Source organism: Eimeria acervulina, genomic scaffold (genome assembly GCF_000499425.1).
Source record: "Eimeria acervulina Houghton genomic scaffold, Eah_scaff97, whole genome shotgun sequence".
NCBI classification, from domain to species: domain Eukaryota; phylum Apicomplexa; class Conoidasida; order Eucoccidiorida; family Eimeriidae; genus Eimeria; species Eimeria acervulina.
In genome coordinates, this window is record NW_013549497.1 from 22,666 (window position 1) to 37,715 (window position 15,050).

General features: G+C 53.1%; 2 protein-coding genes across 2 annotated transcripts in view; one reads left to right on the forward strand and one right to left on the reverse strand.

Annotated features, from left to right (window-relative positions):
- The window catches only part of EAH_00015860 (phosphatidylserine decarboxylase proenzyme, putative), a gene marked incomplete at both ends in the record, with an annotated part of 8,766 nt that extends 3,302 nt beyond the window's left edge, over positions 1–5,464 (forward strand). Inside the window, 7 exons of the mRNA XM_013394035.1 lie at positions 99–224; positions 436–624; positions 2,208–2,386; positions 2,764–3,804; positions 4,008–4,113; positions 4,618–4,797; positions 5,010–5,464. Coding sequence (XP_013249489.1) covers positions 99–224; positions 436–624; positions 2,208–2,386; positions 2,764–3,804; positions 4,008–4,113; positions 4,618–4,797; positions 5,010–5,464 — 2,276 coding nt within the window. The remainder of the gene's footprint in view (positions 1–98; positions 225–435; positions 625–2,207; positions 2,387–2,763; positions 3,805–4,007; positions 4,114–4,617; positions 4,798–5,009) is intronic.
- Positions 5,465–8,282: 2,818 nt separating this feature from the next.
- EAH_00015870 (hypothetical protein, conserved) lies at positions 8,283–14,449 on the reverse strand (the record flags this gene model as incomplete). Its single annotated transcript, XM_013394036.1, has 7 exons — positions 8,283–10,412; positions 10,674–10,820; positions 11,041–11,175; positions 11,540–11,721; positions 11,910–12,010; positions 12,261–12,604; positions 12,767–14,449. 7 exons carry the CDS (start codon positions 14,447–14,449, stop codon positions 8,283–8,285), a joined length of 4,722 nt encoding a protein of 1,573 aa, XP_013249490.1.
- Positions 14,450–15,050: the final 601 nt, after the last annotated feature.

Consider the following 15,050-nt stretch of genomic DNA (forward strand, 5'->3'; position numbering starts at 1 on the left):
CGAACTTATAGATGGCTGAGTTTTCGGTGTAGCTTGGCGTTTATCTACTACTTTCCCTGCTGCTGCTGCTGCTGCTGCTGCTGCTGTTTGTGCTTCAGGGCGTGGCTTTCTTCGTAATTTTTTTACTGATAACACCCGGATGCTGTCTCGTGTTGGGGGTTTCTTCTCTCGACTTCGGGTGTCTCCTTGTTTCCTCTGGAAGTTTGCTGCAATGACAAACATTGGTGAGAACAATCAATATTTAAAAAGGGGCCCCACAGGGGCCCTAGCGGGGCTCCAGAGGGTTTAGGGTTTAGGGTTTAGGGTTTAGAGCTTAAGGTTTAGAGTTTTGGGTTTAGTGTTTAGTGTTTAGGGTTTAGAGTTTAGATTTTAAAGTTTAGGGTTTAGGGTTTAGGGTTTAGGGTTTAGGTGTATGATGATATGTGTATGGTGCAGATCTCGAAGAGGCGTTTAGTACGGCTCAGACATGGCAGGGGGGCGGTCGGCACTTCGAGTGTATAGGCAGCTTCTTCTCTCGCCCAATTAATACCGACGTCTTGAGGCCTATAGACAGAGATGCATTAGTTGTCTCTCCTGCAGACTCTGTCTTGCAAAACGCATTCTTCATTACACCCGACAAAGACGGTAAAATAGTTGCCGCTCGCATTCCTCAGGTATACACAACAACAAACATATACACACTTATCGTGCATGCACTTGCTGCTGATGCTGCTGCAGATGTTGCTGCTCAGCTCTTGCTGCAGCTGCTACAGTTGCTGCTGATGCTGTTGCTGATGCTGCTGTTGCTGATGCTGCAACTGCTGCGGGTTATGCTGCAGTGTAGACGCCCGTTGACAGGGTTTAGTGCGGCTGTCTTTGCGCCTGCAGCTGTTGCTTGCATGCAGCTGCTGTCTGCATGTAGCTGTCTGTCTGCATGCAGCTGTTGTTTGCATGTATCATATCTATTGCATGCGTCCTATTGCATGCATTATTTTGTATGCATCATCTCTATTGTATCATCTCTCTTGCATGCATCATCTCTATTGCATGCATCATCTCTATTGCATGCATCATCTCTATTGCATGCATTTTTTTGCATGCATTATTTTTGTTTGTGTGTATATAGGTGAAGGGGACGACGTTTGATTTATCGGAGTTTTTATTTGGGCGGGGCACAAACTTAGATTTGCAGCTACAAAGCCCCAACCACCGGCTGTATGTACAGGTGTTTTACTTAGCTCCAACAGACTATCATCGGTTTCACTCTGCAGCAGACTGGGAAGCAACCAGACACATTTATATCCCAGGATGTACACCCTCTGTAAGCACAGATGCATGCAAGCCCTAAGCCCTTGCATGCACGCACTTATTATACACTCCCTCCCTCCCCCGCTGGCGCGGAGCTCCCACCCCCGCTGTAGCTTCTATTCGGGTCAAGCAGCAGCAGCACCAGCCACAGCAGCAACAGAAGCAGCTCCTGCTGCTGCTGCTGCGGCGGCGGCGGCAGCACAGGCCCTTGTTTCCTGCCTGGCCTGTGGGGTGCTGCTGCATGCACATGCGCATGCATGCATGCGTTGCATGAAACTGAGGCTGCATGCACTGTGACGAGCTGTATGTACAGATGGGGCTTTTGAACTACATGTTTGGAGTGTGTCTTTGTCTTCTGGTTGTTGTTTTATAAAAATAAATGTTTTCTTTCTTTTTATTATATATTTTTATTATATATTGTTTTTTGATTCTTTTACAATATACTTGTTTTATTTAATGTAAATATACATAATCTATATAATAAAATTGTTTTGTTTCGTCTTTCTTTTATGATGGAGCTGTTTACTCAGTTATTGCTTCTTTCTTGTGGTTGTTTTGTCTCTTTTAGCGTTTATAATATGTTATGTTTGTTTATTTCTGTTTATATGAAGTGATTTGTTAATATTTTATTACGATGTTTATATATTATGGGTTCTTCATTGCTTGTAGTTTGTTTTGATGTGTATTTAACTTGCGTAGTTTGTTTTTGAGGTGTATATGCTTCACAATTTGCTGCTGAGGTGTATATACTGCTTATTATGAGTTTATTTATATTCTTCTTCTATAGGTACAACGCCGAGTTCTTTTAAACAGAAATATTCTTGATGCTTTTGAACGAACCTCAGTTCAAGGGAGTTGGGATCCAGGAAATAACAATAAAGGGGGCCCTCGTTTATTTTTTTCAATGACTTTTGTGGCAGCAAGTTTGGTTGGGGGTATAGAGTTATATTATAGGAGACACTTGGATAAGAATAAATTCTTCCTTACCCCTGCATGCAGTCGCATGCGCAAGGCCTTCACCTATAATTATCACAGCCCCGTTCCTCTTTGTATGGGGCAGGAGATGGGAGCCTTTCAATTCGGCAGCACGGTGGTTCTTGTGAGTCATTTTAGGCCCCTAAGAGACTGTCTCTGCTGTCTCCTGTCTCCTTTCTCTCCTTGTCTTCTCTCTTCACCATCTCTGCTGCTGCTGCTGCTGCTGCTGTTTTTGTTGTTGGTGTTGCAAGGCTTCAGCTGTATGCACAGCTGAAGCATCTTGCTGTGATGGGGTGTTTCTTTATATTTGCTTGCTGCAACTGTCTCCTTCTTCTGTGTCTGTCTCTGCAGTTTTTTATTTATAAACTCTGTTTTTGTCTGTCTATTTATTTATATCCTCTTCTGTCATTATTTTTGTTTTTTACCCTTTCATTTGTTTATTTTCTTCTGTTTATTCATTCTGTTCTGTCTGTTTGCAACTGTCTCCTTTCTGCTGTACAGGCCTTTGAAGCCCCCGCGGGATTAGACATAAGGAGCCCAATATGCTCTCATGTAGACGTCAACAGCACTGTAGGGACTGTGTTGGGGGGCCCCCGGAGGCCCCTCAAGCGGTGCAACTTTACTGTAGGCAATCACGGCAGCCCTCTTGCTTATTTAGAATATCTTCAGGGCTTGGTGAAGGCTGGGCGTAAGCCCCAGCAAATTGAAGCCTTCATGCAAATGCAAGTTAAGCCCCACTATGATGATATTGACACTGACCGGGAGACACCCACGGAGACAGAAGAGACACTTACGCCTGTAGCTGAAGAGACAAAGGAGACGCATGCGCCTTCAGCTGAAGAGACAGAGGAGACACCTGGGCCTGCAGCTGCAGAGACAGAGGAGACACCTGGGCCTGCAGCTGCACAGACAGAGGAGACAATTGGGGCTGCAGCTGCACAGACAGAGGACATGCCTGCGCCTGTAGCAGCAGAGACAGAGGGGACGCTTACACCTGCAGCTGAAGAAACAGAGGGGACGTTTACACCTGCAGCTGAAGAGACAGAGGGGACGCATACACCTGCAGCTGAAGAGACAGAGGAGACGCATACACCTGCAGCTGAAGAGACAGAGGAGATGCTTGCACCTGCAGCAGCAGAGACAGAGGAGACACTTGGGCCTGCAGCTGCAGAGACAGGAGAGACACCTGATCCTGCTACCCAGGAGACAGACGTGCAAAACTCCCCAGCAGGCGTAGCCTTCCCTATAGACCAAGAGGAGACAGTGGCTGGAGACGCCGCTGCAGCAGGGGAGACAGGAGACAGTTCGCAGCAGCAGGTCGAGAGACAAGTCACAGTACGGGGTACGGGAGACGCAGCAGAGACAGTGGAGGCAATCTGCGTCAGTGAGAGGCCCCTGCAGCAGCAAATCAAGAGTAAACAGGTGGAGGGAGAAGAGAGACAGTTCTCAACCCTCAAAAACCCCATGCATAAAATACGCCTGCTCGAGCACGGCCTTGTCCACCGATTTGCCCTCGCTAAATGGCTCGCAGAAGCCTGGCTGGTAAGTCCCTGTCTCCTGTCTCCTTTTAATTCTGTCTCCTGTCTCTATTTAATTCTGTCTCCTGTCTCCTTTTCATTCTGTCTCTTGTCTACATATATATAATATGCATAGAAAGCAAAATAATATATATATGTATATTATATGTATATATATATATATATATATATACATGCGTAGGCATGCTGCGTGGGGTGTATATGCAGGCGGCTGAAGTCATTCTTGGGGATCGGCTGCTGCTGCTGCAAGTGGGGCAGCTAAGTGAAGGAGAGACAGACAGCAACGGCGAGGGCCACCCCATTTGCTTCTACGGTGGGGACTCTCTTTGTCTCTTTCTCTACCCTCTTCATCCCTTAGCTCTCTCTAGCATTCGTTGTCTCATATATCCATATGCATGAATACATATATACATATATGCATATACATATATAAATATACATATGTATATACATGCTTATATATATATATAGATATATGCATATAAACATACATATGCAGATATATGTATAACATATACATATGTACACACAGACACACAGCAACGACGGGCACGCGCTTGCTGCGCCTCTGGCCGAAGAGGCAGACACTTCGTATCCTCCTTAGCATTATATGCAATTTAATATTGAATGAGGCATTAGCACTTTAATAATTATGTATTTTATTTATTATCCAGGTAGAGAGATGCTGCCCTTTATACTCATTCCGGAGCTGCAGAAGGCAGCTTCTGAAAGATGTTTCATTTGGTAGTTTTGATGTTTGTTTGGGGGGTGTTGAGGTGTATAGGCAGCTGAGGTTGTGGGGTTTGTTGTGCTGTAGACGCAGAGCAGCAATCGGTGCAGCTGCGATTCCCAGGAAAGCGTTCAAGTTTGCTGCTGCAGTGGCCTTCAAAGAAAGGAGACAGCTGGCTGCTGCGGTATCCAACGTTTGCTTGCGCCAGCAGCAGCGGCTGGGGGAAGACAACCCGTGGGGTTGCTGCGAAGTGGTGGTTTAGTGGGGGTGAGGGGGATCGTTGCTTAGGGGCTGTATCTGTCTCCTTTTAATTTGTCTCCTTCTCTCCTCCTCTATATGCAATACGCTCTTCTGCTGCTCTGTTGGGGGTCTCCTGTGTCTCCTATCGTTGCTACTCACTACTATTCTTGTTTGCTTTTGTCTCTGTCTTCATAGAGTTGTGGGGTGGTGATGGTCTTGCTTTTGGGGTGTATCTACAGAGACTGTCTACGTGGAGTTTTGGCTGCAGTTCGGGCGGCTAGTAGGAGAAGTCATTGGGGTGGTGGAGACAGCAAAATTTTTATTGAAGGGCGCTCTTCTGTCTCCTCCTGAGGAGACAGCAGATAGGGAGTCTCTTCAACTGGACGAGACAGACAATGGGGTATCTCTTTCCTCTGTAGCTGCTGCAGCTGCTGCAGCGGGCGACGCAGGCGTGCTGCGTTTTGCTGCAGAGAAGCGGCCAGAGCTCCTCAGCGTAGACCAGCAGCAGTTTTCTGTTACTACCTTCGTACCTGAGGTAGTAAAGCCCCAGTCTGCTGACAAAGAAGCTTCTTGTCCCTCGTCTCCTTTAAGAAGGGCCTTAGCTAGTTTAAAAAGGTGGTTGAGTGCTCTGGGGCGGCGGTTCCAGAGGAGGTTCCAGAGGAGGGGTCAAGAGAGGAGACACAGGGAAGGGTGAAGGAGGAGACAGTTGGGGACGAGGAGACACTGAAATTAACGGCATCGCACCCTTACGCTACGCCTTGTTGGAGACTGCTGCTATTCATTTGCATGCAGCTGTACTTGGGGAGGGGGCTGTGGGGCCCCACAGCCACGACAGCGGCAGCATAGAAACCACAAGGCGAGGGGACTGCTGGGGAGGAGACTGAGTTAAAAGTGCGCGCACTGTCTCCAATGTCTCCTCCTTCAAGAGGTGTGTCTGGGGTCTCCTTTCTGTAGGGGGTCCCGAAGACCTAAAGATTTAAACAAAGGCTCTGCACTAGCAATGCACAGCCGGCAGCATTGCGGCGTCTCCGTGGAGCGGCTGCATGCAGCAGTCTCTTGTTTAGAGACAGTTTATACAAGAGCTTTGCTCGCCAGCTATTAGAGAAGGAGACAGTTGGGATGTCCTGGACATCTGAAATAAAGCCCTTTAGGAGACAGCTGGATTTTGCTCCAGGTGGCTGCTGCAGCTGCATACGCCACACTTAGCAGCAGCAGCAGCAAAAGAAGCAGCAGCAGCAACAACAAAGGGCCCAGGAACAACATGCAACAGAGGGTGACAGACAATAATTTCTGTAGGTGTACGCTGCAGAGACAGAAGACCGCTCGCGTGGGTCTCTCACTGCAGCACAGTGCGTTGCCTAAAGGCATGCAATGGTGCTAAGTGTATTTAGTTTATTTGTAAACAATTTGAAGAGCAGGGCCTTCAGGGCCTCTGCTGCAGCTGCCGGCACTGCCTAGGCAATTGCAGCAGCAGCAGCAGCAGCAGCAGCAGCAGCCTTAGCAGCAGCAGCTGGCGCTGCTTCGATCCGTCTTTTTTTTGCATCTGTAAACTCTTGCAGTAGCCAAACCCGAAGCAAGGGGTGGGAGACACTTTTCTTTGTAGTTTGTTTTTAATCAGAAACACTCGAGAGGGCGGATACTCCCGGGCTGTCCTGTTTTCTAATTTGCAGCAGCAGCAGCAGCAGCAGCCGTAGAAGCAGAGGTAGCACCAGCAGCAGCGGTAGCAACAGCAACAGTAGCATCAGCAGTGGCGGCAGCAGCAGTAGCAGAAGCAGCGGTAGAAGCCGTAGCGTTAGCAGCAGTAGCTGCAGCAGCAGCAACGGGAGCAGCAGTAGCCGCAGCAGCAGCAGCAGCGGCAGCAGCAGCAGCAGCAGCGCGCTGCTGTTGCACGCTCTGGATGGCAGACAAAGGTGCAATTATAAGCTGAGTTGCTGCAGCTGCAGATCTGCTTATTCACTCAGAAAGTAGCTCGGGTAGTGCTGCTCCCGCTGCTGCTGCTACACTCCTACAACAGCAGCAAAAGAAGCAGCCTATGGTCTCTATCTACTGCTGCAACAGGCAGCTCTAGCTGCAGTCTATCTACTGCTGCAACAGGCAGCTCTAGCTGCAGTTAGCTACTTACTGCTACAGGCTGTCTCCTACCGAACTTTGATTAGCAGCAGCGGCAGCAGCAACTGCTGCTGCTGCTGCCTCTCCGCAGCAATGTAACAAAAACACCATTGAGGAGGGGGTTCGCCCGTGACCGAGTTAGTCAAAATGATTAGATGTCTCTCTTGCAGCAAGAGAGACAGTGTGCAGTGCATGAGTGTCTCCTTTGCTGAAGGCTGCGGAGACAGACAGGAGACAGTCCCCTTTGTCTCCTGTATTCTGCTTGCTGCATTACGGGCTAACTGAACCCCTTATAACAAAATGAAAAGAAACAAACGCTGCCCGGTTGCATATATTGACTTCGAGACTTTGGGGCCTATTTGTACTCCCTCACCGGTGGTGTCTCTAATAAAGTGTCTCTTCCTTCTACGGAGAACAAGACATCTGAATGCATGCAAAAGGGGCTGCTGCTGTCTCTTGTTTGAAAATTATACGAGAGACAGCAGCACCCAGAGCACGTTCACTCTCTTTTATTTTTCTTCTTGCTGCAGCTACGCTCTAGACGCTTGCAGCCAGCTAGCCTCCCCAACCGAACGCAAGGAGACATATAAATACAAACCCGCAAGTCAATTCAGCTACACACATAACGAAGGGCCTGAAGAGACACTCCACAGACACACAACACGGCGAAGCACTTGCAGCAGATAGAAGAACAGATATAAACGAAGAAGGGCCATTCCTTGATGTCCTTCAAGCCCTTCATTGATTTGCTGCTGAGATGCGCTGACGCCTCGCCGTCCCCGCAACAGCTCCTGCTACAGCAGCAGCAGCAGCAGCAGCAGCTGTTGGTGCTGCTGCTCCTGCTGCTGCTGTTGCCGATGCTGGCCGTTCGCACCAAGATATTCTGCTGCAGCAGCAGCATCAACTACACCCCTGCAGCAGCATCAGGGCTTATATATAATCCCGGAAGACATAAAAATGAAACTGTGCACTAAAGCCACAGAACTCACAGAACTCAGATACGAGAAAATCTGTCGTGCAGCTACGGCTGCAGCTGGATACAGGTTGATCCACTCCTTGCTGCAGCACCTGCAGCAGCGGCAGCAGCAGCACCTGCAGCATCTGCTGCAGCACCTGCTGCTGTGCAGCTACAGGGGCTGCAGTTGCACAAGCTGCAGGGACAACAGCAGCCACTGCTGCTGCTGCAGCTGCAGGTCTGGTATCTCCTGCTCGCTGCACCTCTGCAGCAAAGCCTTCGTTTCAATTAGAGAGTCATCTATAAAGAAGAAGAGTATGAACAAGACTAGTTCGTCCCTCGGCTACGGGCTCGCTTCTTGCGGGGCTGTGTCTCCTTGCTGTGGTGTGGGGAGTCAAAGGGCCCAGAAAGAAGATGATGAGGGGACAGAAAGGAGACAGGCGTCTCCTTAATTCTGTTGAATGTCTACTGACAACGTCTGGGTGATTTCTTCGTAGTCCAGGGTAAGGCTTATTTGCGATGGGCTGTTGCTGCAGTTGTCCCCCGCTCGTAATTGATGCTGCTGCTGCTGCTGCTGCTGCTGCTGAGTCTCCTGCACCTCCCATCCCTGAGCCTCCAAGGCAGCAGCCTGCCCATCCATCCTTGGAAACGGCAGCAGCGGCACCTGCAGCGGGTCCCCTTCATCTAGAGAGGGGTGCAGCATCAGCGTAATTAGCAGCAAAGAAGAGGGGTCTTGCGGGTCGACAAAGTCTGCATCTAGCAAGCCCCCCATGTAGCCTGCAGCAGCAGCAGCAGCTGCTGCTGCTGCTGCTGCTGCCTCCGCCTCTGTCGCAGCAGCACCACCCCCGGCAGAATCGCAGTCGCTTACAAATGAAGCTCCAATAGAGGAGACAGTGCTCGCGTCAGCAACTACAGCAGGCTGCAGCAGCAAATTTCGGGACGCTTCAGCCGCAGCTGCAGCACAACACTCGCTGACGCCCTCCACGCCACTGGCTGCAGCAGCAGCAGCTGCTGCTGCTGCTGCCGCTGCTGCTGTTTCTGTCGCCAGTGGAGAGGATGAGAGCGGACGGGCTGGCATAACAAACCCTGGGGCATGTGGATTAAACGCGAACTGCTTACCCTGCGGCGTGCTGCTGCTGCTGTTGCTGCTGCTGCTGCTGCCGTTTTCTGGGGTTCCCGCTGCGTTCTGCGCCACCAGCTGCGCCTGCTTTGGATGCTGCTTCGGGCCCTCACAAGGGTCTACCCCAGCAGCAGCAGCAGCAGCAGCAGAAGCAGAAGCAACTGCCGCCGCCACAGGAGCCGCCACTGAAGAAGTCAATGGAGGGAAGTCCCACATAATTCCAACTTGCTGCTGCTGCTGCACAGCAGCAGCAGCAGCTTCTTCCGCAGTAACTGCTGCAGATGCACAAGCAGCGTAACTCTGATATACAGCAGCACGGCCCTGATATGCTGCCTGCTGCATGGAGAAGTAGTCGGGGATGTCGCTGGCATTGAAGGAGTAAAGGTGCTGCAGCAGCTGCTCCTCAGGTCGGAGTCCCTCGCTGCCCACACACATTCCGTACTGTCTCCTTGGGGGTTTCTGTCTCCCTCCTAGTCTCCTCCCCACTGCAGCACCTCCCCGAGACACCCGACTACCTGCTGTTGCACCTGCTGCACCTGCTGCTTCCCCTCCTGCTGCTGCTGCACCTGCTGCACCTGCTTCTGCCCCTCCTGCTGCTGCACCTGCTTCTGCCCCTCCTGCTGCTGCACCTGCTGCCCTTGGTGCTGCTGCACCTTCTGCCCCTGCTGCTGCTGCACCTTCCATGATATACATTGTCTCTCTCCCGCTAGCAACAAAGGCAGGGGCACCCGCCAACTTCCCTGCAGCAGCACCTACAGCCCCTCCAGATGATGCTGACGGCCTGGCACTGTTGATGCTGCTGCTGCTGCTGACAGCTTGATCTTGCTGCAGCACCTGCTGTTGCAGCTGCACCTGCTGTCTATTCGCTTGAGGCAGAACTTCTGTACTGTCCTTGTGCACTGCTCTCTTCTCATCTTCCGGCACATTCACCCCTACGCGGCAGCTGCTGCTACTACTGCTGCTGTTGCTGCTGCTGCTGCTGATAGGAGGCCCCTGGGTTGGGTTAACTGGTAAGACACCGCACCGCTGTACCTGTCTCCCTGTGTGGCTACCCCTGAGAATAACGCTCTTGTAGCTTGCATGAGATCCTGTCTCACAGCAGAGACTTGCGACGCTGCCGCTGCTGCTGCTGCTGCTGCCGAAGCCCCCCTTATTGCTACTGCTACGCCGCGAGCTCCCCGTGTCAGTGCTGAGACTTTCATATGCAGACGAGGCCCCTTCAATAGAGGGGTGATGGAGGCCGCCGCTTGTGCCTGGGGAGGTCCCCCGCACTGCTGCTGCGTCTGCCTCTGGGACCCCCCGGCCGAGCAAAACCTGCTGCTGCTGCTGCTGTTGGTGGTGGTGCTGCTGCTGCTCTTGTTGCTTCCGCTGATCCTGCTGTTGCTGTTGTGAAGACGCCGTCCCGCCTGCTGCTGCTGGCAACGCCTCCGGTTCCCGTCTTTGCGGTTTAAGGCGCAGCTGCAGCAGCAACAGCAGCAGCACAAGAGACACAGCATCGGCCTCTGACCGTTCTCCTAATGTCGTAACAAGAAAGATAATCACTTCTACAAATTCCCAATATAATAAGGCTATATACTATTTGTTTATATATAAACATATATATATATATGTACATATGTGTGCATGTATGCTTCTATTTCTGCTGCACGCTGCGGCCCTAAGCCTTCTTCCCTCGCTGTCTGTTGTATGGGGTGTATAGACACCTAACTGCTCCCTTACCTTCCGGTGGTGTCGAGTTAAGCAGGCTTCATGAGACAGAAAAGCAAAGTCTAGACGGTGCAGCCCCACTGCAGCACAGCTCAAGAACTCCCGCAGCTGCGCCTCCTGTTGCCGCAGCGTCTGACAAGCAGTTGAACCCACCCACACCTGAAAACAGCAGCAGCAGCAGCAACAGAAGCAGAGCTCAACAGGGCGAGTAGCAGAAGCAGCAGCAATAATAACTGCCGACATGGCGAATGCTAAACCAAGAGAGGTCAAAGCAACGTGACGTAGCTGCTACAGCAGCAGCAGCAGCAATCAGGAGCAGCAGCAACAATTGCCGCTGCTGCTGCTGCCGCCGCTAATCGCCTGACAGAGGGTCTCGCACCTCCACTTTGTGGCTCTTGTCGTTGTTGCGCAGACAGAGCACAACTGCTGTAAGGGTAGACAGAAGAGCCTTCAGAGAACGTCTGTTGTGCTGCTGCTTCTGCTCCAGCGACCGCAGCAGCAGCAAAAATACGCCCTTCACCACAACGCAGACACACAAGACAGCTGCTGCAGCACCAGAAAGGCCCCAAAGAATCCCCCTACTAAAGCAGTAGCAGCAGCAGCAGCGGCAGCAGCAGCAGCGGCAGCAGCAGCAGCAGATAACATCACTCTCGGCAGCACTGCGTTGAATGCGTGTCTCGTGTTCCCTTTACACCCCTGTCCTAGAGCTCCTTCTCTGTTCAAATATGTTCACTGCTGTCTCTATTGTGTTGCTTCTGTCTGTACACCCAGGCCCTACCGCCTCAGTGGGCCTCGTCGGCCTAGCAGGGAGCCCCATTGCAGCAGCAACAGCAGCAACAGCAACAGCAGCAGCAACAGCAGCAGCAGCAAAGACTCACCACTGCCTGCGACTTGCCGGCGAGGCTTCTAATAATGAAGTGGCCCCCGCTTCTATTAACCGGGTCCTCCCACAGAGGTAGACAGCCCCCAACGCATGCAGCAACATTCACTGGAGGCCCCAAAGCACGAGGAGACAGCAAACTCCACAGGTCAACGATACCTCTCGCAGACCCTACGCGCCCTGTTGCCACATATACATACACATGCATACACACTCTTAATATGCATAGTGCTGCTGCTGCTGCTGCTGTTGTTGTTGCTGCTGCTGTTGCTGCTGGTGTGACTATCGCTGCTGCTGCCACTGCTGCTGCTACGTCTGCTGCTGCTGTCACTTGTACTGTTATTACTGCTGCTGCGGCGACCACTCACCAATCTGCACAAGGCCTCTCTCATAGTCCTCTTGCAGCCGCCCCTTGCTGCTGCTGCTTTTGCTGCTGCTGCCGCTCCCCTCGTTCCCCATGGGGCTGTGCCTGAACACAACATCGACGACACAGCAAGAGCCGATGCATGCGCAAAGCTCCCGCAGGCACCTGGCACCCGCAGCAGGCTGCTCCAGCTGCTGCTGCTGCAGCAAATGCTGCTGCAGCCAATGATGCTGCACAAATGCTGATGCAGCTAATGATGCAGCACAGATGATGCTGTAGCTAATGCTGCTGCAGCTAACGCGGCTGCAGCTTATGCTGCTGCTGGAGCTGGTGCTGCTGCTGCAGCTCTACTTACCAAAGATACCACCCGCAGGAATGCGAAGGCCACGAGCCCCCAGGCCGTCGGAAGTCCCTGTCGGCCTCCGCGTAGTTTTGCTGCTGCTGCTGCTGCTGCTGCTGCTGCTCGCTGGGCACAACTTGAGTATCTCTTCCTGGATTCACAAGGCCAGCAGCAACAGCGGCGCTGAAGACACAGACGTGGTGGGGGTGTCGGTGGTGCCTGCCGCCTGCTGCTGCTGCTGCAGGGCCTCTATCTACGTAGCTGCAGGGCCTCCTAACAGTTGGAGGGCCCCCAGCACGTTGAGGCTGCCGCTGCGGCCCAGTGAGGGCGCCGCTGTGGGGCCTACGGGGGCACCGACGCTGCAGACAGAACAGCCACAGAGAAATACAGCAGCAGCTAATCCCCCCTTGCATGCACTCCTTTACTGAGATGAAGACAGATACGCACCCGTTAGGCTCTGTAGACCTAACAATTCAGGGTCTAGGGTTTAGGGTTTAGGGTTTGGGGCTAAGGTTCCTTACCATGTTGCAATCTTCGTCGTCAGATATGGGTGCATCTGCCCAGCGGCGGGGCCGCCGGGGCTTCACCGCAATCCATCCTTCTGTGTCTTCTTCTGCGGCTGCTGCTGGCGTTGCTGCTTCGGCCGCTGCTGTTGCTGCTGCTGTTGTTGCTGCTGCCCCTCTTTCTGCTGCTGTTGTCTGCCCTGCTGTCTCCTTTGCAGCTCGCTGCTGAGACGACGGAGCATCCACACAACCCGAAGCTGCTGAGGCAGATGCTGATCCACTACCACCAGCTGCTGCTGCTGCTGCCGCTTCTGCTGAAGCTACTGGTGCTGCTGCAGGTTCTGCTGCTGCTGCTGCTGCTGCTGCAGGTGCTGCCGCTACTGCAGGTGCTGCTGCTTCCGCCGCCACACCTGTTGCTATATTTTCTGTCGTCATTGTTGCTCTTATGGTGATGTCTGGTGATTCTGCTGCAGTAGCATCTGCTACTGCTTCTGCTGCTGCCGCTTTTACTGCTTCTGCTGCAGCAGCAGGGGCCCCCTCACTATCCCACGCAGGAGATGGGTTTGGTAGTCCTTCGTCGCACTTGGCTGCTGCTGCAGAGGGGGAGCAAGCAGCAACTTCAGTATCATTGAGTGCTGTAGCAGCAGCTGCTGCTTCTGCTGCTGCTGGTGCAGCAGAAGCTGCCACTTCTGTTGCTGCTGGTGCAGCAGCTGCTGCTGCTTCTACTGCTGCTGGTGCAGCAGGAGCTGCTGCTTCTGCTGCTACCGATGCAGCAGCATCACCTACGGTTGCTGCTGCACCGTTCCCTGGGGCTCCCTGTTCCTGCATCCCTGCTGGCAAAATCTCCCCTCCTGCGCTGCTGCTGCAGCTGCTGCTGCTGCAGTCTTCCCCCTGCTGCTGGATGGTTTGGAATCCTTCATCAGCATTTGCTGTGGGGTCTGCTGCAGCAGCACCACCTGCAGCGGCGCCAGCTGCAGCTGCAGCAGCAGCACCAGCTGCAGCACCAGCCGCAGCAGCACCAGCTGCACAACCAGCTGCACAACCAGCTGCAGCACCAACTGCAGCGCCAGCTGCTGCAGCGGGCTGGCGGGCGGGGGGTTCGGCGCACCGCAGCTGCTGCAGCTGAAGGCTGGAGAGGCAGCAGCACTCACCCCACCGGCTAGCAGGAGAGCCGCAGCAAGACAGCTGCTCGCAGCGAGAAGAAGGAGACACCGCAGTGCTGCAGTACATTGGGGGGGACCTCCAACCGCCTGCTGCTGTTGGTGACGCTGCAGCCAACCAGTTGTATGGCTTCCCTCCACTTGCTGCTGCTGCTGCTGCTGCTGCTGCTGACTCCGCATCAAGACACTTGGATGCCTCACCCGTTGCTGCTGCTTCTGCTGCAGCGCCGTGCAAGCATGGTGGCAGCAACGGAGCCTTGCTGTACCCCAAGTCGTCTTGCGGGGTATCTGCTGCTGCAGCTGCAACTCTGGTAGAAAGAAGAATAGATTCTGTCGTGCTGCAGTCTACAGCAGCTCCTTCGGCGTCTTCTTCAGAACCACCAACAGAAGCAGCAACACCAGAAGCTGCTGCTGCTGTTCCTCCAGCTGCTGCCGCTCCTGCCTTGGGGAAGCAGGAGGGGTCTCCCGAAGCCCCAGCACTCCCACGAGGAGGCTGGCTGCATGCACGGGACCTAGAGGGCCCCGTAACAAGCGCAGCCATGGGTTGTATGTGATACAGAAGAGCAGCTGCTGCTGCAGCTGCTGCACCGCGAGGCCCGCGGTGCAGCAGCTGCTGTCTAGCGGGGCTCCAGCGAACCCCCAAGCAATAACAGGAGAGTTAAAGGATGTGTACAGCTTAAACAAACTAAATACAAAACAAAACAGAAGAGGCATAACCCAGGGGAGCGCCCCCTGTCCCCCCCAAACACCGCTGGAGTTGAGAAGGCCTCAGCTGCTCCTGCCGCGCCGAAGGCGGCTGCAAAAGTGTGCTGCAGTTGCTGTTGCTGTTGCTGTAGTGATAGTTTCAAATATTTCGTTTATTGATGTCTTGAAGCTTCTGCTGCTCCCCCAGCAGCAGCCACAGCAGCTGGTCCTGCTGCCGCTGCTCCTGCTGCTATTACTGCTGTTGCAGCAACGCCCTTGTATGCGGGGGCCGTCTCCTGGGTCCCCTAGAAGGCTAATGCTCTCTTTCTGCACATAGAAGTCCCTCTCTTAATTCTTTACTCGGCGCATACCAAGGAGACACTTCGCTCCCGAATTCCGATACGGCAGGCCTCAGCCACTGGCCTGACGGCCCCGGCCCCCCACTAGGCAGCAGCAGC